At 49.8% G+C, this 20,488-nt stretch overlaps 1 protein-coding gene across 1 annotated transcript in view; it reads right to left on the reverse strand.

Annotated features, from left to right (window-relative positions):
* Positions 1-1,252: 1,252 nt before the first annotated feature.
* LOC147098468 (annexin A7-like) overlaps positions 1,253-20,488 on the reverse strand; it is an 89,381-nt gene continuing 70,145 nt past the window's right edge. The window contains exons 9-13 of the mRNA XM_085970160.1: positions 18,182-18,352; positions 16,655-16,825; positions 8,772-8,847; positions 6,248-6,360; positions 1,253-4,511 (exon numbers count right to left, since the gene is read on the reverse strand). Coding sequence (XP_085826286.1) covers positions 4,389-4,511; positions 6,248-6,360; positions 8,772-8,847; positions 16,655-16,825; positions 18,182-18,352 — 654 coding nt within the window. The 3' untranslated portion in view covers positions 1,253-4,388. The remainder of the gene's footprint in view (positions 4,512-6,247; positions 6,361-8,771; positions 8,848-16,654; positions 16,826-18,181; positions 18,353-20,488) is intronic.

Consider the following 20,488-nt stretch of genomic DNA (forward strand, 5'->3'; position numbering starts at 1 on the left):
ATTAATTAAATAAATCTGGAATAAAGAGCTAATATCAGTATTGGCGACCATGAAACTACTGGATTGTCATAAAAAACCCATCTGGTTCACTAATGTCCTTTAGGGAAGGAAATCTGCCGTCCTTACCCGGTCTGGCCTAGATGTGACTCCAGAACCACAATGTGGTTGACCCTAAACGGTCCTCTGAAATGGCCTAGAAAGCCACTCGGGTGTATTCAAGAAGATGGCTCACCACTACCTTCTCGAGGGCAATTCGGAATGGGCAATGAATGCTGGCCTTGCTGGCGATGTCCACGTCCCATGAATGAATATTTAAAAAAACCCTGCCCACAGAACCAGGTTAATGGAGAGGGGGGGGGGGGGGGGGAGAAAGAGAAAACAAAACCTTGCTGAATGGGTGTGTAATTGGCAAATTAATTGCAATATAGATACGTGCTAGATAATACATTTTGGTAGGAAGAATAAGGAGGCCACATACTCCTTGGAAAATAAGTCTAAGTGGGGTGAAGGAGGGATCTGGGGGTACAGATACACAGATCACTAAAAGTAGCGACGCAGGTTAATGAGGCCATAGAAAAACAAACCAAGCACTGGGTTCATATCTAGAGGAATAGAATTGAAAAGCAGGAAATTATTTTAAACTTCTATCAAACCTTGCTTAGACCACACGGAGCACGGTGAACAGTTCTGGTCTCCATATCATAAAAAGGATATAGAGGCACTGGAGAAGGTGCAAAAAAGATTGACAAGGATGATACCAGAACTGAGAGGCTATACCCATCAGGAAAGATTGAACAGGCGGGGGCTCTTTTCTCTATGAGAGAGAAGACTGAGTGGTGACCTGATAGAGGTCTTTAGAATTATGAAGGGGTTCGATAGGGTCGATGTAGAGAAGATGTTTCCACTTGTGGGCGAGACCAGAACTAGGGGCCATCAATATAAGATAGTCACTAATAAATCCAATAGGGAATTCAGGAGAATGTGGAACTCGCTACCACAGGGAATGGTTAAGGCGACTAGCATCGATGCATTTAAGGCGAAGCTAGATAAACGTGAGGGAGAAAAAGATGTACTGATGGGGTGAGATTGAGGGAGTTGGGAGGAGGCTGGTGTGGAGCAGAAAAACCAGCATGGACCCGTTGGGCCGAATGGCCTGTTTGAGCTGTAGACTTGATGTAACTCTCTGGATCATCAGATATTTTCACTTGTGCGCACAGATAAAGACACAAAGGGCAGAAAAGAAAACAAAACCTCCAGGTCACCAATGTTTTAGTTTTATGTCAGTAATGTAACTATTGGCAAAACACAGGAGGACAGAAACCAAAGAAATTCTCCGAGTGCTTCCCAGCGTCCGAGCCTTTACAATGATTCCATTTCACCAATATTGAATTTTATCTAAATCATGTATAAATGTCACTGAGACCGTTGGCAACATTATTATAAAGTCGCAAAATGATGATCCAACATGAACTTGAACAACGATAAATCGGGTTCACAGGTTACGCACATTTAATGTGGCTCAGTCCAGGGCAGGTTGGAGCTGTGGCATCCCACAGCTCTACAGAGTAAAACCAACCACCTGCACCCCTGCTGTAGGCACTCGGCCCCAGTTTCTCAGCCTACACAGCGTAAGTTATCAGGCTCTTCAACCACAGAGTACATCACAGTCAAGCAAAATCCTGCCCTTGCCCGACACCCACGTACCTTCCAGTAGGGGTCACTGGAGAGCAACACTGAGCTCCGAGGGCAATTGCTGGGCCACGCCTACAGGCCAGCTCGGTGAGGCTCACCGTTTGACACCGACCGGGCAGTGGTGCACTTCCCCACCAAGCCATCACCAGCTGTGAAGCTCTTGTTTTCCCCAAGCAGTGTCCGTTATAGAACAAAGTTTCTGTAGGTCGGTTTCATCCGTGATCTTCACCACTGGGGACAGAGCCCCTGATATGGGGGGTGGGGGTGGACAGAGCCCCTGACCAGGCAGGGGGGGACAAGTGCTCCAGCCAGGAGGGGGATAGAGCCCCTGACCAGGCAGGGGGGGGGGGGATGAGAGCCCCAGCCAGAAGGGGGATAGGGCCCCTGACTGGGCAGGGGGGGGGGGGGAGACAAGTGCTCCAGCCAGGAGGGGGATAGAGCCCCTGACCGGGCAAGGGGGGGGACAAGAGCCCCAGCCAGGAGGGGGATAGAGCCCCTGACGGGGCAGGGGGGGGACGAGAGCCCCAGCCAGGAGGGGGATAGAGCCCCTGACCGGGCAAGGGGGGGGACGAGAGCCCCAGCCAGGAGGGGGATAGAGCCCCTGACAGGGCAAGGGGGGGACGAGAGCCCCAGCCAGGAGGGGGATAGAGCCCCTGACAGGGACAGAGCCCCTGACAGGGACAGCACATTCCAGTTTTCAATATCGGCCCAATACGACTGCCCAGGACAGCAGGCTGAGCCGAGAGCTGCCGTTTGAGATATTCAGGTGGAAGTGGGACATTAATTTGCAACAACTGCTGGACGGTGAAGGTTTCTCACTGAGCCACTGATGAATGCTCAGGCTGTGGGTGGGGGCGGGGGATTACTGCACAACAGGGCAAACCCACTCCAAATAAACGGAAGAAATTAAACTAAGCGGAATGAGGGTCAGAAACATCACAGGTGAGTTTTGGCAATCTATAAATATCCATCAGACATGAGAAAAATATCAATTTATGGCAAATTTGGTGGTCAGGCCTAGTGGGGAGCCCACACTGAGCTCACTTCACACAGCCCTTCACTGTAAAAGGGACACATTTACAATCACATTCAAAGTGCAGGGACATGGATTATATTCTTTGTTTTCTAGTCTACAAATATGAAAATTTAATTTGCGTTTGGAATACAAGGCACAAAGCACGCGTTGCATAAACCGGGGCTATATTGGCCCAGAGGAATATATGGCTTTAATATATCTTTTGTAAATTCATCTTATAGACAAATGATAGCTTGGCAGCAGCAGGCGTGTTGAGTAGAAAGCGGTGGGTGGGTGGGTGGGTACACGGGGAGCAAGGCAACGTTTACCAGGAGACGGTCGTGGACGTGCAGTCTGTGAAACTCTCAGCAACTTCCCGGGAGTGTTTCTCAGAATTCAGCAGTGCTCGCTAAAATACGTAATCCTGTCGGGACGGCTGGGGGGGTTGCCTGGTGTCAGTGGTGCTATTAGTACACAAACCAGCTATATCGACGCTGTGATCAGCTTCCTCATGATTGGAGGCTGAACACGTTTCATGCATTAACTCTTTGAGAGTACAGTTGCAATCTTTTAAAAATTCTAATTATAGGGGCCACATCGGATTATCATGCAGAACAACAAAGCAGCGACTGGGGACAACGCTCCACAAACTCCTGGGGGTCAGGATCAATGTTCTCTTTAAGCTGCGCAGCCGCTCTGGAGCTCCCACACAGCTGGCTCACTGGCTTTTAAATAGGGAAAACCCGCACGAGCGCAGGATTTTAACTGGGCAGCGCGCCCAAAATAAAATTAAAGGGAACATTGGTCAAGATCACTCCATTCAGAAGTTTTCCCAATTTTTAACAAACTCTTATCCTACAGAAAATTCCGAGACAATATTTCTTCACATCAGACCCTTCAAAACCATCTCACTTTCAACACAATCACTGGTCAGATTGAGAAAATGCAGAGATTCTCTTGCGAAAGAGAGCACGGATTGAGGTAGTATTGAAAACTCTAAGTTACTTGACGGAGCGGGGGGGGGGGGGGGGGTCCAGACATCCTCAGAACAAGATTAAAAAAAGGAATTCTGCAGATTCAGAAATGTTAAGGGCAGATAATCCAGATTTACTGCACCTCACTGATGGGTCATGGACGGTTTGTAGGACATACAGAATGTGGGCCTTCAGAGAATGTGAAATCGAAAGCAGAATCGATGGAAACGGATTTGTTAAAAAACACAGTAATTTTACTGCAGTGAACAGATCATCCGTCAGCATTTGTGGTTTGAACACATTGGGCCGACAGGGAGAGGGATCCCCGATGTAAAACAGCACTGTAGCTTCAAGACAAGTTGGAAACTTATTTCAAAGGCTTGGATTTGTTTCATCCATTAAGAAAAAATGATTGCGGGCAGATTGTCCTCTGCAGTGCCAGGCGGGCAAGCTGGCAAGGTCAAAACCTGTGTGCAATAAGGGTTCTCAGCCGTCCACATCCTACACCCGTGGCTGACGAGGAAAGTCTAACTAGCAAAGTAATCGCCCCTTTGTGTGGACATGATTGTTAACTACAGTATAAATTTATAAAGTGTATGATGGTCAGAGAAGGAATATTGTCTCTTTCTCCCTCTATTAATGAATTCAAGATCGATCAAGTCTTTAAGAGACACTAAATAAGTCACCCAGAAGCTGTTGTTATAGAGTTAGTTCCCAATAATCGACAGCAGCATGCGCTTGTAATCCCCACTGGTGTCGCTCTCCACCATCGTACGCAAGCCCTTCTGGTACATCTCCCAAAACGCCTGCTTGATCTGAACAAGGTCAATCTGTGGGCAGGAAATAAACACCACTTCAGGAAAAAACACAAGGAGCCTTTCTTGTGCTCTTATAACAACGTAAAAGAATGAAATAACTCTGGGCTGGCTGTTAGTCGGTCGGCACGGTGCGGAAAGCTGCATTCTGCTGAAGGGACACAAACTGAGCAGACACAAGGAGGACAGAACGAGCAGCACCCTAGAACTAAGGAGTGCAGCAGAGAAAGGATTACAGGCGGTAGGTCACAGTCATACTCGGCGATTAGCCCAGGACAGGGACACCCCCCGGAGGGAGACGGGCCAGGTACCCCCCGCACCCCCGGAGGGAGACGGGCCAGGTACCCCCCGCACCCCCGGAGGGAGACGGGCCAGGTACGCCCCGCACCCCCGGAGGGAGACGGGCCAGGTACGCCCCGCACCCCCGGAGGGAGACGGGCCAGGTACGCCCCGCACCCCCGGAGGGAGACGGGCCAGGTACGCCCCGCACCCCCGGAGGGAGACGGGCGGCCAGGTACAAAATGCATAAAACGGAAAACTTCAGCACTGACGCAGAATAGGACCAGAGCACTGGTGAAATAAAACCCAACGTTAAGAAATCAAAATGTCACAATTGCGTAAAACGGAGGTCCCACCTGATCCAATATACAGGAAACTTTGGTTTATCCGGAGGTTGTATGTCCGGAATACTCGATCTAACGGCAAAAATCAGGAGCCGTTTTCTATAAGTTTTTTTTAGTTCTCGTTCTTTTTTTTTTAACCCAGTCAGGCACTGCAAGGTCTGTAGCTATAGCAACAGCTTCAGCTAGAGACGCTTGCAGCTGCCTCTTTAGAAGCTGTTGCTAAGCAACAGTGTTTGTTGTCAGATACGGAGATGAAAACCTCCGTATGCTTCAACATTAACTTTGTATGTCCGGCAGTTTTGATAGATCGGCAACACGCCGGTCCCGTCGGTGCCGGATATCACAAAGTTTCCTGTACATGAGGAACGTCAGGCATCGTTGGTCACTCAGTGACACTGCCGCCCCTCAGTGTGCAGGGGGGGGGGGGGGGTTCAGTTTATACAGCGGAGGGCTTCTTCACATTATGTAAGGAGTGAGCCCAACAGTGTAACACAATACATCACAAGGTGGGGGACTGAGCCCAACAGATCCGATAGTCTCCAGTTCAATTCCTGGTCTGCGCTGTTGGTTGATCTCTAGGAACTTCCCAGCCAGAGTCACTGGACAGTGAGCGGGAGCCGCAGCCGATAACTCGTCCACTCTCTGGTCAAGGGGTGCGGAGACCTACTGCCGCGCCCCCATCACTGTCCCAGCTGAGCTCATAGAATCACAGCACACAAGGAGGCCATTCAGCCTATTGTGCCTGTGCCGGCTGTTTGAAAGAACTCTCCAATTAATCCCACTCCCCTGCTCTTTCCCCATAGCCCTGCAAACTTTTCATTTTCAAGTATTTATCCAATTCCCTTTTCAAAGTGACCACTGAATCTGCTTCCACCACCCTTTCAGGCAGTGCATTCCAGATCACAACAACTTGATCAACAAACCCAGCACAGATTGGGGATCGAATTGGAGATGATCTGCACGAGGATGTACCACCTGGTGAGGAACTGCCACTGACCCAGGAAGCCACAGTGGCCCCATAGGCACATTTACAGATTGCAGAGTATAAAATCCGACACTAACAAAACTCTTCTTTAAACAAACGCTCCAATTCTAAAGAACCTCTCCGACCCAGAGGTGTGTCTGTACCTCGCTGCGAGTGACGGTGACTCGGATGAGAGTAGAGTCACTGGTCCCAAGTCCTTTCATGCACTTGAAGAGTTTTTCAGCAAAGAATGCTGGGCGGTTCATCACACATTGCACTGCAGGAGAAAGGCGAGAGAATAAATCTTCATAAACAGCAGCAGCGCACAAGACATCGGAACACAAGGCAGCGTCAACTCCACCTCCGTTTAATGGCCACCTGTGAAAATAGAGCATCTTCTACCCGACCAGTGACACTCCTCCCCATCTCCCCCCGGCCCCCAACCCACTGAAGTGACGACCCTCTCTTTTGTTAATAAGGAGGTTTTGGTTTATTTTATGTCAATATTCAGGGCCGTTAATGTAGATAAACATCCCGAGGTGCTTCAAGCCAAAGATGGCAAGATTGGAGAGGGCACCAATAGCTTGGTCAGAGGGTGAAAAGAGCAGGTGAGGCAGATCGATTTGTTAGGTGTTGCCAGGCTGGGATAAAAGAGTGTCGCTCTCAAATGAAGGGGATTTTAAGGAGGGGGTAGTAGTAGTTCAGGCTCCTGTACCAGGGGACAAATAATTCAGCGCTGGAGACTGCCAGTAATCGTGATTTCAACAGTGTGGGATGTAGGAAGCGAGTGTGAACAACACGAGGATTGCGACAGGGAGGGAGAGGATGCCCCCGAGGGGGTGGAGGAGGGGGGCTCCCCCCGCTCCCCGAGGGGGTGGAGGGGGGGGGCTCCCCCCTCTCCCCGAGAGGGCGGAGGGGGGGGGCTCCCCCCTCTCCCCGAGAGGGCGGAGGGGGGGGGCTCCCCCCTCTCCCCGAGAGGGCGGAGGGGGGGGGCTCCCCCCTCTCCCCGAGAGGGCGGAGGGGGGGGGCTCCCCCCTCTCCCCGAGAGGGCGGAGGGGGGGGGCTCCCCCCTCTCCCCGAGAGGGCGGAGGGGGGGGGGCTCCCCCCTCTCCCCGAGAGGGCGGAGGGGGGGGGCTCCCCCCTCTCCCCGAGAGGGCGGAGGGGGGGGGGCTCCCCCCTCTCCCCGAGAGGGCGGAGGGGGGGGGCTCCCCCCTCTCCCCGAGAGGGCGGAGGGGGGGGGCTCCCCCCTCTCCCCGAGAGGGCGGAGGGGGGGGGGCTCCCCCCTCTCCCCGAGAGGGCGGAGGGGGGGGGCTCCCCCCTCTCCCCGAGAGGGCGGAGGGGGGGGGCTCCCCCCTCTCCCCGAGAGGGCGGAGGGGGGGGGCTCCCCCCTCTCCCCGAGAGGGCGGAGGGGGGGGGCTCCCCCCTCTCCCCGAGAGGGCGGAGGGGGGGGGCTCCCCCCTCTCCCCGAGAGGGCGGAGGGGGGGGGCTCCCCCCTCTCCCCGAGAGGGCGGAGGGGGGGGGCTCCCCCCTCTCCCCGAGAGGGCGGAGGGGGGGGGCTCCCCCCTCTCCCCGAGAGGGCGGAGGGGGGGGGCTCCCCCCTCTCCCCGAGAGGGCGGAGGGGGGGGGCTCCCCCCTCTCCCCGAGAGGGCGGAGGGGGGGGGCTCCCCCCTCTCCCCGAGAGGGCGGAGGGGGGGGGCTCCCCCCTCTCCCCGAGAGGGCGGAGGGGGGGGGCTCCCCCCTCTCCCCGAGAGGGCGGAGGGGGGGGGCTCCCCCCTCTCCCCGAGAGGGCGGAGGGGGGGGGCTCCCCCCTCTCCCCGAGAGGGCGGAGGGGGGGGGCTCCCCCCTCTCCCCGAGAGGGCGGAGGGGGGGGGCTCCCCCCTCTCCCCGAGAGGGCGGAGGGGGGGGGCTCCCCCCTCTCCCCGAGAGGGCGGAGGGGGGGGGCTCCCCCCTCTCCCCGAGAGGGCGGAGGGGGGGGGCTCCCCCCTCTCCCCGAGAGGGCGGAGGGGGGGGGCTCCCCCCTCTCCCCGAGAGGGCGGAGGGGGGGGGCTCCCCCCTCTCCCCGAGAGGGCGGAGGAGGGGGGCTCCCCCCTCTCCCCGAGAGGGCGGAGGGGGGGGGCTCCCCCCTCTCCCCGAGAGGGCGGAGGAGGGGGGCTCCCCCCTCTCCCCGAGAGGGCGGAGGAGGGGGGCTCCCCCCTCTCCCCGAGAGGGCGGAGGAGGGGGGCTCCCCCCTCTCCCCGAGAGGGCGGAGGAGGGGGGCTCCCCCCTCTCCCCGAGAGGGCGGAGGAGGGGGGCTCCCCCCTCTCCCCGAGAGGGCGGAGGAGGGGGGCTCCCCCCTCTCCCCGAGAGGGCGGAGGAGGGGGGCTCCCCCCTCTCCCCGAGAGGGCGGAGGAGGGGGGCTCCCCCCTCTCCCCGAGAGGGCGGAGGAGGGGGGCTCCCCCCTCTCCCCGAGAGGGCGGAGGAGGGGGGCTCCCCCCTCTCCCCGAGAGGGTGGAGGAGGGGCTGAGAGGGTGAAGGGGGCGGGGGGGGGGGGGGGGGCGAGGCCCGAGAGGGTGGAGGAGGGGGGCGAGAGTGTGGGGAGATTGCAGTATGTATAATTCCCTATTGAAGGAGCCGAATGAATGAGAGTTGAGTGTGCTGCCGGCGGTTGCAATGGTGACACATTTTGTAATGGGGGCGTGTTAAACCTACCGATGGCGTGCATTCCGTCCTGCACATCTCCTGAAAACTCCCGGTCGATGCTTTTCAGCAGCTCACGGTTAGCTAACTGTGGAGGAAACAAAAAATACACTTGAAAAAGATATAAAGTTCAATCCAACAAAATATTGACACACATAATGAGAACTGAAGGGCTTGCCGTAAATTGGAGATAAAAAGGAAAAATCTGCTAATGTGGGAGGTATTCAAAGCAGTATTTGGCAGAATACCAGTACATACCCCTCGGCAACCATGGTCAACAAACGAGGTAAACGACAGTATCAAGCTAAAGGAAAAGGCTTACACAAATACAAAAGAGTCAAAATCCAGCAGACTGGGAGAGCTATAAAAAGCAAAAAGCAAAAAGCAACAAAGGGATACAATGAAATTAATAAGATGTGCCATAAAGGAGTGTGAAAATAAACTTGCAAGGGATATCAAAGCTAGCAGTAAAAGTTTTTATAAATATATTGAGAAAGCAAGTGGCTCGGGGAAACGTTAAAGACAGACGCAGGTGATACCGTCATCGACAATAAGTGGCAAACATATTAAATGAGGACTCTGCAACAGAAGGAGAAAAACAAAAGTGACAGGCAGAGAAATCAAGGGTTTAAATCAAACATGACCACATTAAATAATAATTCTAAAAGATCTAAGAGCATTAAAAAAACAAGCCTGAAGGCTTTGTGTCTTAATGCGAGGAGCATTCGTAATGTGGATGAATTAGCTGCGCAAATAGAGGTAAACGAATATATATGATATGATTGGGATTACGGAAACATGGCTCCAGGGTGGCCAAGGCTGGGAACTCAACATCCAGGGGTATTCAATATTCAGGAAAGATAGGCGAAAAGGAGGTGGGGAAGCATTGCTGGTTAAAGAGGAGATTAACACAATTGAAAGGAAAGATATTAGCTCTGATGATGTGGAATCTGTATGGGTAGAACTGAGAAATACCAAGGGGCAGAAAACGTTAGGGGGAGTGGTATATAGACCTCAAAACAGTAATGCGGAGGTCGGGGATGGCATTAAACAGGAAATTAGAGAAGTGTGCAATAAGGGCACAGCAGTTATCATGGGTGACTTTAATCTACATATAGATTGGGCTAACCAAATTAGTAACAATACTGTGGAGGAGGAATTCCTGGAGTGTATACAGGATGGTTTCCTGGACCAATATGTCAAGGAACCAACTAGAGATCAGGCCATCTTAGACTGGGTATTATGTAATGAGAAAGGATTAATTAGCAATCTTGTTGTGTGAGACCCCTTGGGTCGCAGCAATCATAATATGATAGAATTCTTCATTAAGATGGAGAGTGAAATAGTTGACCCAGAGACTAGGGTCCTGAATTTAAATAAAGGAGACTACGATGGTATGAGGTGCGAGTTGGGTAGGATTGATTGGGGAATGTCACTCAAAGGGTTGATGGTGGATGGGCGATGGCAGACATTCAAAGATCGCATGGATGAACTACAAAATTTGTTCATCCCAGTTTGGCATAAAAATAAAACAAAAAAGGTGACTCAACCGTGGCTAACAAGGGAAATTAAGGATAGCATAAGATCCAAGGAGAGGACACATAAATTGGTCAGAAAAAGCAGTAAACCTGAGGATTGGGAGCAGTTTAGGATCCAACAAAGGAGGACAAAGGGATTAATTAAGAGGGGGAAAATAGAGTACGAGAGTAAGCTTTCAGGGAACATAAAAACTGACTGTAAAAGCTTTTATAGATATGTGAAGAGAAAAAGATTGGTCAAACGTAGGTCCCTTGCAGTCAGAAACAGGGGAATATATAATGGGGAACAAAGAACTGGCAGACCAATTAAATACATACTTTGGTTCTGTCTTCACAAAGGAGGACACAAATAACCTCCCAAAGATGTCAGGGAACATAGGGTCTAATGAAAAGGGAGGAACTGATAGAAATCAGTATTTGTAGGGAAATGGTGTTAGGGAAATTGATGGGATTGAGGGCCGATAAATCCCCAGGGCCTGATAATTTACATCCTAGGGTACTTAAGGAAGTGGCCCTAGAAATAGTCGATGCATTGCTGGTCATCTTCCAAAATTCGATAGACTCTGGAACAGTTCCCATGGATTGGCGGGTTCAAAAAGGGTGGTAGAGAGAAAACGGGGAATTACAGACCGTAAGCCTGACATCAGTAGTGGGGAAAATGCTAGAGTCCATTATAAAGGATGTAATAGCAGAGCACTTGCAAAAAAGTGACCGGATCGGACAAAGTCAACATGGATTTACAAAAGGTAAATCGCGCTTGACTAATCTACTGGAATTTTTTGAGGATGTAACTGGTAAAATAGATAAGGGAGAACCAGTGGATGTGGTGTACAGGAAACTTTGGACTATCCGGAGGTTATATGTCCAGAATACTCGATCTAATGGCAAAAATCAGGAGCAGTTTTCTATAAGTTTTTTTTAGTTCTTGTTGCTTTTTTTTTCCCCCCAGTCAGGCACTGCAAGGTCTGTAGCTATAGCAACAGGTTCAGCTAGAGACGCTTGCAGCTGCAGCCGACTGTTTAGAAGCTGTTGCTAAGCAAGTGTTTGTTGTCAGATGCAGAGATGAAAACCTCCGTATGCTTCAACATTAACTTTGTATGTCCGGCAGTTTTGATAGATCGGCAACAGCTCAGTCCCGTCGGTGCCAGATATCACAAAGTTTCCTGTAATGATCTGGACAAGGGAACTAGATGTAATATCTCCAAGTTTGCAGACGACACAAAGCTGGGTGGGCGTGTGTGCTGTGAGGAGGATGCCGAGAAACTCCAGGATGATTTGGACAGGTTGGGTGATTGTATTGCATCTGCCATGCTTCTGCCCAATGTGGATAAATGCGAGGTTATCCACTTTGGTGTCAAAAACAGGAAGGCAGATTATCTGAATGGCAATAGATTGGGAGAAGGGGAAGTGCAACGAGACCTGGGCGTCCTTGTGCACCAGTCGCTGAAAGTAAGCATGCAGGTGCAGCAGGCGGTTAAGGCGGCAAATGGTATGTTGGCCTTCGTAGCAAGAGGGTTTGAGTACAGGAACAAGGATGTCTTGCTGCAGTTGTACAGGGCCTTGGTGAGACCACATCTGGAGTATTGTGTGCAGTTTTGGTCGCCTTATCTGAGGAAGGATGTTCTTGCCATGGAAGGAGTGCAGCGAAGATTCACCAGGCGGATACCTGGGATGGCAGGAATGACGTATGAGGAGAGATTGGGTCGATTGGGCTTGTACTCGCTGGAGTTTAGAAGAATGAGAGGGGATCTCATCGAAACTTATAAAATTCTAGCAGGACTAGACAGACTAGATGCTGGAAGGATGTTCCCGATGGTCGGGGAGTCCAGAACCTGGGGTCACAGTCTAAGGATAAGGGGCAAGCCATTTAGGACAGAAATGAGGAGGAATTTCTTCACCCAGAGAGTGGTGAATCTGTGGAATTCTCTGCCAAAGAAGACAGTAGAGGCCAATTCATTAAATATATTCAAGAAGGAGTTGGATATATTTCTTACGGCTAAAGGGATCAAGGGATATGGAGAGAAGGCAGGGACAGGGTACTGAATTTGGATGATCAGCCATGATCTTATTGAATGGCAGAGCAGGCTCGAGGGGCCGAATGGCCTGCACCTGCTCCTATCTTCTATGTTTCTATGTCTTCACAGTAGAGGGAGAGGATAAAATAATAGAAGCACAAGGGAAACAAAAAATAAATCAAGCGGAGGAACTTATTGGATTTAAGTTAAAAAAAATGATCATGGAGAAAATAATGGGACTGAAGATTGCCAAATCTTCAGGACCTGATGGTTTCCACCAATGTTCCCTCTACTTTTTTGCGCATAGTCCCTTTAACTGGCTGTGTGGCCCATTCAAATTTCCGCGCATGTGCGGTTTCCTCCATGTAAAAGCCGGTGAGCAGCCGAGCGATTTAGTGGGAACGTTAGTTTCCACCCCAGGATATGAAAACAAATGTGATGATAAAATTCCAGATTTGTTAAGTCATAATTACCTAAAGCTCTCTTGCTTGGGGTTATAAAATTTCAAACACAACTCCATTATTGAAGAAGGGAGAGAGAGAAACCAGGAAACTGTAGACCAGTCGGTCTAATGTCAGTTGTGTGGAAGTTAGTGGAATGGGTCACCAGAGTGACTGAGCACTTGTACAAGTAGGAGGTGATCGGATTGAGTCAGCATGGATTTGTGATGGGCAAGTCATGTCTAACTAATCCAGGTGAATTTTTTGAGGAAGTCACGAACATGGTGGACAAGGGAGTGTCTGCCGATGTTATCTACATGGACTTCCAGAAGGCATTTGATAGGATTCTGCACAAGGGACTGTTAGGAAAAATTGCACGGAATTGGAGGTAACCTTGTGCCATGGGTTGGAAATTGGTTGGGAGGTAGGAGACAGAGATGGGGATAAAGGGAATGTACTCTGATTGGCAGGATGTGACCAGTGGTGTTCCCCTGGGATCTGTACTGTGGCCTCAGCTTTTCACCAGATTTATCAATGACTTGGATGAATAGAGTTGTACATCCAAGTTTGTAGATGACACCAAGTTGGGAGGGACAGTAAGTAGTGCAGATGGGAGCAGGAAGTTACAAAAAATAAACCTAGACCGATTAAATGAGTTGCCAAAACTATGACAGATACAGTTCATTGTGGGGAAGTGTGAGGATCCAAGAAAGATAAATCGGAATATTTTCTTAATGGTGAGACTAGGAACTGTGGAGGAGCAAAGGGATTTAGGGTCCATGTACACAAATCACAAAGCTAGTAGACAGGTACAAAAAGTAATCAAAATGGCTAATCAAATGTTTGATTATAGTCATTGAATCTTACAGCACAGAAGGAGGCCATTCGGCCCATCGCGCCTGTGCCAGCTCTTTGAAAGAGCTCTCCAATTAGTCCCACTCCCTGCCCTTTCCCCACAGCCCTGCAAATTTTTCCATTTCAAGAATATATCCAAAAATTTTCCTTCTCATGTATCTAATAGTATTTCAGGCTGGAAAGTAAACCATTATCACTCCAGTTAAAGAAGTGATTTTTCTTAATAGAATGTTTTCCTCTTTGCAAATTTGCTCCACCATTTTTGTCTCCTCAGCTAACTGCTTCGATTCGATGCTGGGGCAATATTCTGCTGTCACTGTTTGTCCTCGATATCGCACTCAATTGGTCATTCTTCAATGTACAAGAACATAAGAAATAGGAGCAGTAGGAGGCCATTTGGCCCCTCGAGCCTGCTCCGCCACTCAATAAGATCATGGCTGATCTTCTACCTCATCTCCTTTCCTGCACTATCCCCATATCCCTTGATTCCCTTAATATTCAAAAATCTATCGATCTGTGTTGAATATACTCAATTTGAACAATGATTGCTGCTAAGCTATTTGATGAGGGGGTCGGAAATATCAGCTGGGCCTAAAACCAACGTTCTCTCGAATTCTTTCTTTTGTGTACGGTCCCTTTAACTGGCTGCGGGGACCATGCAAATTTTGGCACATGCGCGATTTCTTCCATTAGAAAGCCGGTGAGCGGCCTGCGCGAGACCGCCAGGCCACGGCTGCGCAGCTTAGCGGGAACATTGCCTAAAACCCTGTCCTCCTCATTCGTTGTCCCTGTGGGTACTTCCAGCAGGCGGCACCACCATCAGGAGCAAGAACTGTGGTCAGGATCTCCCTCCGTAACACAAGGATACAGAGACCAATTGTACTGCTTGTACACTGCCCCAGCTCAGAGTGGCTAACTACAGCACAGATCAGACGGGCGGCTTCTTGCTGTGTGTGTTGCTGCCTACTGGAAAATCTCACTGAACCACCGAGGGAGGTAGATGTGACTTTTAAATTGTTCAGTTATACTCGAAGACAAAAGCTTAGGGCATTGCATAGTGTTCATTTAGATGGACATCAGGATGGGGGAAATACAGGTTGGTCTTGATCGCAAGGGGGCTGGAATATAAAAGGGGCGGAAGTGACTCTTCAGTTGTATAGAGCCTTGGTCAGATCCCCATCTGAGACACACTGTTCAGTTCTGGGCACCGACCCTCAGGAAGGATATATTGCCCTTGGAGGGGGTGCAGCGCAGATTCCCCAGAATTATACCAGGGCTAAAAGGGTTAAATTATGATGACAGGCTGCATAAACTTGGCTTGTATTCCCTCGAGTTTAGAAGGTTGAAGTGTGATCTAATCGAGGTGTTGGAAGTGACAAAAGGATTCGATAGGGTAGATACGGAGAAACTATTTCCTCTGGTGGGGTGAGTTCAGGACAAAGGGGCACAACCTTAAAATTAGAGCCAGGCCGTTCAGGGGTGAAATCTGGAAGCACTTTTTTTTTTATACATACGCAAAGGGTGTAAACTCTCTTCCTCAAAAGGCTGTGGATGCTGAGGGACGATTGGAGCTTTCAAGGCTAAGATCGATAGATTTTTGTTGGGTAAGGGTATCGAGGGATGTGGGTAAATGGGGTGAGGTGCAGATCAGCCATGATCGTATTGAATGGTGAAACAGCCTCGAGGGACTGAATGGCCTCCTCCTGTTCCTATATGACACGGTTGAAACCAGAACTAAATACAGTAAGTGCTGGAAATACACAGTAGGTCCATCAAGACAGGTTCATGTTTCATAGATAAACCTTCGTCAGAATGGAAAAGACAGACAGACAGAGGGGTTTGTTATTTTGATCTGTTTCTATCCCCTCTTCTAGAACCACTGAATTTCACAGCACAGGAGGCAGCCATTTGGCCCACCATGTCTATTCTAGCTCTTTGCTAGAACAACCCGACACTAATCTCACTGCCCCGCGCTCTCCCCACAGCTCCGCAACTTCTTGGCTTTAAATATTTATCCCAGTTTGCATTAAAAGACGCAACGGTCTCTAGCTCGACCGCTCGCTGTGGGAAAGCACTCAATGCTCCAAAAAGTCTCTGCGTCTGCATTTAAAGGGAGGCTGGATAAACGCAAGGGAGAGAGGAATAGAAAGATATGCTGATACGGTGAGATGAAAGAGGAGGAGGCTCGCGTGGAGCATAAAGGCCGGCATGGACCAGTTAGGCCGAATGGCTTGTTTGTGTACTGTAGACTCAATGTAACCTCTATCCTCACACTCATTGTTTAAATCTTACATACAACAGCGATGGACAGGTAAAGACCCTCTGATCTACTGAGTCAGTGCCACACAATCGCGACACCTGGTGTATCACAACATGTGCATTCCCCACCGCCCCCAGCCATGTGATCTCCTGCGAGAGGCAAAAACCAGACGAAAAACCCCAGGCCAATTTGGGGGGAAAAAAATCTGGGAAATTCCTCTCCGACCCATCTAGGCGATCGAAACTAGTCCAGGAGCTCACTCGGGCCCTGAATTCCCTGCAGTGCCTCCCTTCTGTAAGAGGTGATCTCCGCCCCAACCAGAAACAGGTCCAGCTCTCGCTCGAAGGAATTCAGCAAATCAGCGTTCACCGCACGAGACGGCAGCCTGTTCCAGAGGTCGACTATTCGCTGGGAAAAGAACCATCTCCCGACATCGAACCTAGATCTGGCCTTATACAACTTAAATCTGTGACCCTGGTCCTCCCTAACCTATTCAATTGAAACAAAGCCAACCAGAACAGAATCTTATAAACCTCAGATCACGGCTAAGTCTACACTTTTCTAAAGTGTAGAGTCCCAACTCTTTTAGCCTATCTTGTCGCTGTCTCCACAGCCAGGAGATAGTCTCTCTCTATTCACCCTATCAAAACCCTCCATAACGTTAAAACCCTTTATTAAATCTCCGTGGCCTCTCTGCTCTGGCCAGTTCCAGCTGCCCATTCTCTTTCCAAGTGCCGGCCGAGCGGAGGGCATCTCCAGGACGATGCGTCTTTATGACATCGCTTACCCTGCCGTACTCGTGAATGGTGGCCTTGAGCTGGGGGAAGCTGCGGGTTGCTAGTATCATGTTGAAGGTGGACTCGTCTGTGCCGAGCTTCCCTTCCCCGGCGCGGAACAGCCTCTCGGCGTCTGCCGTCGCTTTCTGCATGTCCACCGTCTGATTCTCGTCGCGGTTGCCCTGTGAACGGAAATCAAAGAAAATTTCAGGTGGATTTCAAGTCGGTTTCCTACTCTTGTTCTTTTTCCCCCCAGTTCTGGGCTGACTTGTGGCCAAAGGAGAAGTGATCACACTGAGCACTGGGGCAAAGTTAAGATCAACTGTGCGGGCACATTTATATTCCCCTCCTCTGCTGTACGCTGGATACAGTTCCACAGGCAAGAGCTGCTCCTACTACGACAGCAAAATACTGCGGATGCTGGAAATCCAAAACTACAACAGACAACGCTGGAAAAACTCAGGTGGTCAGGGCAGCATCCATGGAGAGAGAAACAGAGTTAACGAAAGGTTCTCGACCTGAAACGTTAACTCTGTTTCTCTCTCCATGGATGCTGCCTGGCCTGCTGAGTTTTTCCAGCGTTGTCTGTTGTTGTTTAGCAGCTCCTACTACCTCACCCAGGTGCCTATTCTTCCTTTCTGAGCCTGGACAAAGTGGCCCAGTGGGCTATTCCTCCTTGACGGGCATCCCAGTCGAGGTCAAAAGCAAAATAACGCAGATGCTGGAAATCTGAAATAAACAGAAAATGCTGGAAATATTCAGGTCAGGCAGCATCTGTGGAGAGAGAAACAGAATTAACGTTTCAGGTCAGTGACCTTTCGTCAGAACTGGAAAAAGTTAGAGCTGTAACAGATTTTAAGCAGGGGCAGGGAAAGCAGGAGATTGGTTTGGATTTTGACACAGTTGAGACTGAACACTTGGTATTAAAAGGAACTCCGATACAGAAACCAAAATGAAACCACATACCCAAAGCTCCAGATTGCCTCATGGATCACCCAGACACCGCACACACAGCCCCGGCTACACCCCCACGGCTCCCAGGCTGGATTCCTGCTCTGGGATCAATTGGGGTGCTTCATTGGCCTCAGGATCCTTCATGGAGGGTGGGGAAAATTAGGCCTTGGTGCCTACTTCTTTTGCTGGAGTGTGAGAGAGGGGCAGGGAAAGAAAGAAAACGTGCGTGTATACATTGGGCTTGGTGGTAATGCTCTCCATGGCTGAGCAGCCAGTCTAGGCTCACGTAGAAAGTACGGCCTCACGGGTGGTGTATGGGAGAAGGGAGAGGCTCTCTTCACAGACCATCACTCTTCTAGGAGCAGGGAAGAGAGTACTGAAGTTAATTCAGTTTCTAAATTCATTACCAGAATCTGAATGCTGAGGCACTTTGGGAGAGAGGCTCAAACCGTCAGCGGTCAGCCCAGCAGATACCATGCGCCACCTGGAGCCTCCTGATACTGGTTAAGAGTGGCATTCTCGGTGGCCTGGGATTACCCCCCGGTGACCCCACATGACCTCAGCACTACCTTCTGGTCACTGACCTGCGACATAGAGATGAGCAATCTCCTGAAATGGCCGCTCGTGTCCTTCTTCAAATCCTTCTCCAAATCTCTCCCCAGCTCCTCCTTATAACAGCGAACAATCTCCCGGATCTCCTGGTTGTTCCGGGTGCAAAGGATCTCGATCAGTACCCGATCTTGTGTTCCAGCTCCCTGTGGGATAGGAGGGAAGAGGGAAGAAATCAGGACTCAATGTTTCTTTGAAAGGAGGTGATGTGAATGGGACTGGATATTTACAGCCCCAAAATAGTCATTCAGAATATAGGGACTATCGCAGAGCCCATCAATGCAACACAGTATGACATTACTCATTACTACTACATTACTGCAGTATCAGCTTGGCTTAGTGCGAATAGTCGCGCCACAATCTCCCGTGGTGTTGCACAGGGAAGTCGCGACCATGTTTAGTTTTCATGTGTGGATGGGTTATTGGCCAGGGATAATTGAACCAGGGTTCACAGATAATTCAGTCCCTACTTTAAAGTCATACATTCTGTCCTTTTTTTACTTAACACTTTGAATTTATATTATAGTTAAATAGCAAAACTTAGAACAATTTGGCAAGCAGTGCCACCACTGGCAGGAGGGTATAATTACAGCATGACATATTTACATACAGTACGCGGTTTCCATTACAAATATAGATATAATAGGAATTCATAGTGGAAGGGTGCGCAGACCTAAGGTTTTTAATATATACTAGTCGATCCTCTGAGGCGCTGTACATGGGAAGTTATCATCTTTGGTTTTCAGGTGGAGCAGGGTTGGTTCCCCTCCAAGTCACACACCATCCTGACTTAGAAGTATATCGGCTGTTCCTTCATCGTCGCTGGGTCAAAATCCTGGAACTCCCTCCCTAACAGCACTGTGGGAGCACCTTCACCACACGGATTGTTGCGGTTCAAGGCGGCTCACCACCACCTTCAAGGGCAATTAGGGATGGGCAATAAATGCTGGCCTTGCCAGCGACGCCCACATCCCATTAAACTAATAAAAAAAAAGACGGCAATAACTGGGCTGGCTCACAGACGTAATTCACTGTCCATTTTAAAGTCACAAATTCTGTCCTTTTAGTATTCCCATTATGAATTCCAATGTCCGTATTTATAATGGAACCTGCCTATGTCAACATGTCACGCTGTGATTATATCCTCCCACCAGTGGACACGGGGATTTATAACTGAAAACGGTTGATGTGGCCGCAAGATTTTGACTATATTAGAGACAGATTCTGTTCTGGGGCGCCCGACATTTGCTCAATCCATAAATATACAGGGCGAGAAATGGAACAGAGCTGCATTTTAAACAGAAACATGCAAATGGATGGAACTGATCTGTTCATTCACACACATACAGCATACAGCAATCAATAACTGGACTCTTGCTCCAACGTTACGGCTGTGCTGGCCCCTGCAATGGATTGTCAGATTCAACATCACAGATGCCTCCCAATTTAATTTGATTCCACCCACTTTTTTTGTTACCATTCAAATCATAAATCTTACAGCACGGAAGGAGGCCATTCAGCCCATCGTACTGGTGCTGGCTCTTTGAAAGAGCTCTCCAATTAGTTCCACTCTCCCCCCGTTCTTTCCCCATAGCCCTCCAAATTTTTCTTTTGCAAGTTTATATCCAATTCCCTTTTGAAAGTTCCTGTTGAATCTGCTTCCACCCCCTCTCAGGCAACACATTCCAATTCACAACAACTCGCTGCCTAAAAACATTCTCATCTCCCCTCTGGTTCTTTTGCCAATCATCTTCAATCTGTTGTCCTCTGGTTACCGACCCGTCTGCCAGTGGAAACAGTTTCTCCTTATTTACTCTATCAAAACCCTTCATAATTTTGAACGCCTCCATTAAATCTCCTTTTAACCTTCTCTGCTCTAAGGAGAACAATCCCACCTTCTCCAGTCTTTCCACATAACTGATCTCCCTCATTCCTGGTACTATTCTAGTAAATCTCCTCTGCACCCTCTCAAAGACCTTGATGTGCTTATGATTGAATTCCTCGATATTCACGTGATTCTGGAGTAAGTGAGCAATCAGTGGGAGGGCAGATCAGACATGGCTGACTGCTGACCCTCCTAATTTTCCAATTACTGATTTTAACTTAACTGTCCAATCCATTCTGTTGAGAAACTCCAGACCAGAATACTAATCTGTACAATATACAACACTCCCAGGGCAGGTACAGCACGGGTTAGATACAGAGTAAAGCTCCCTCTGCACTGTCCCAACAAACACTCCCAGGGCAGGTACAGCACGGGTTAGATACAGAGTAAAGCTCCC

Source organism: Somniosus microcephalus, chromosome 29, assembly GCF_052327205.1.
Source record: "Somniosus microcephalus isolate GS21.2 chromosome 29, FLI_Smic_1.0, whole genome shotgun sequence".
NCBI classification, from domain to species: Eukaryota; Metazoa; Chordata; class Chondrichthyes; order Squaliformes; family Somniosidae; genus Somniosus; species Somniosus microcephalus.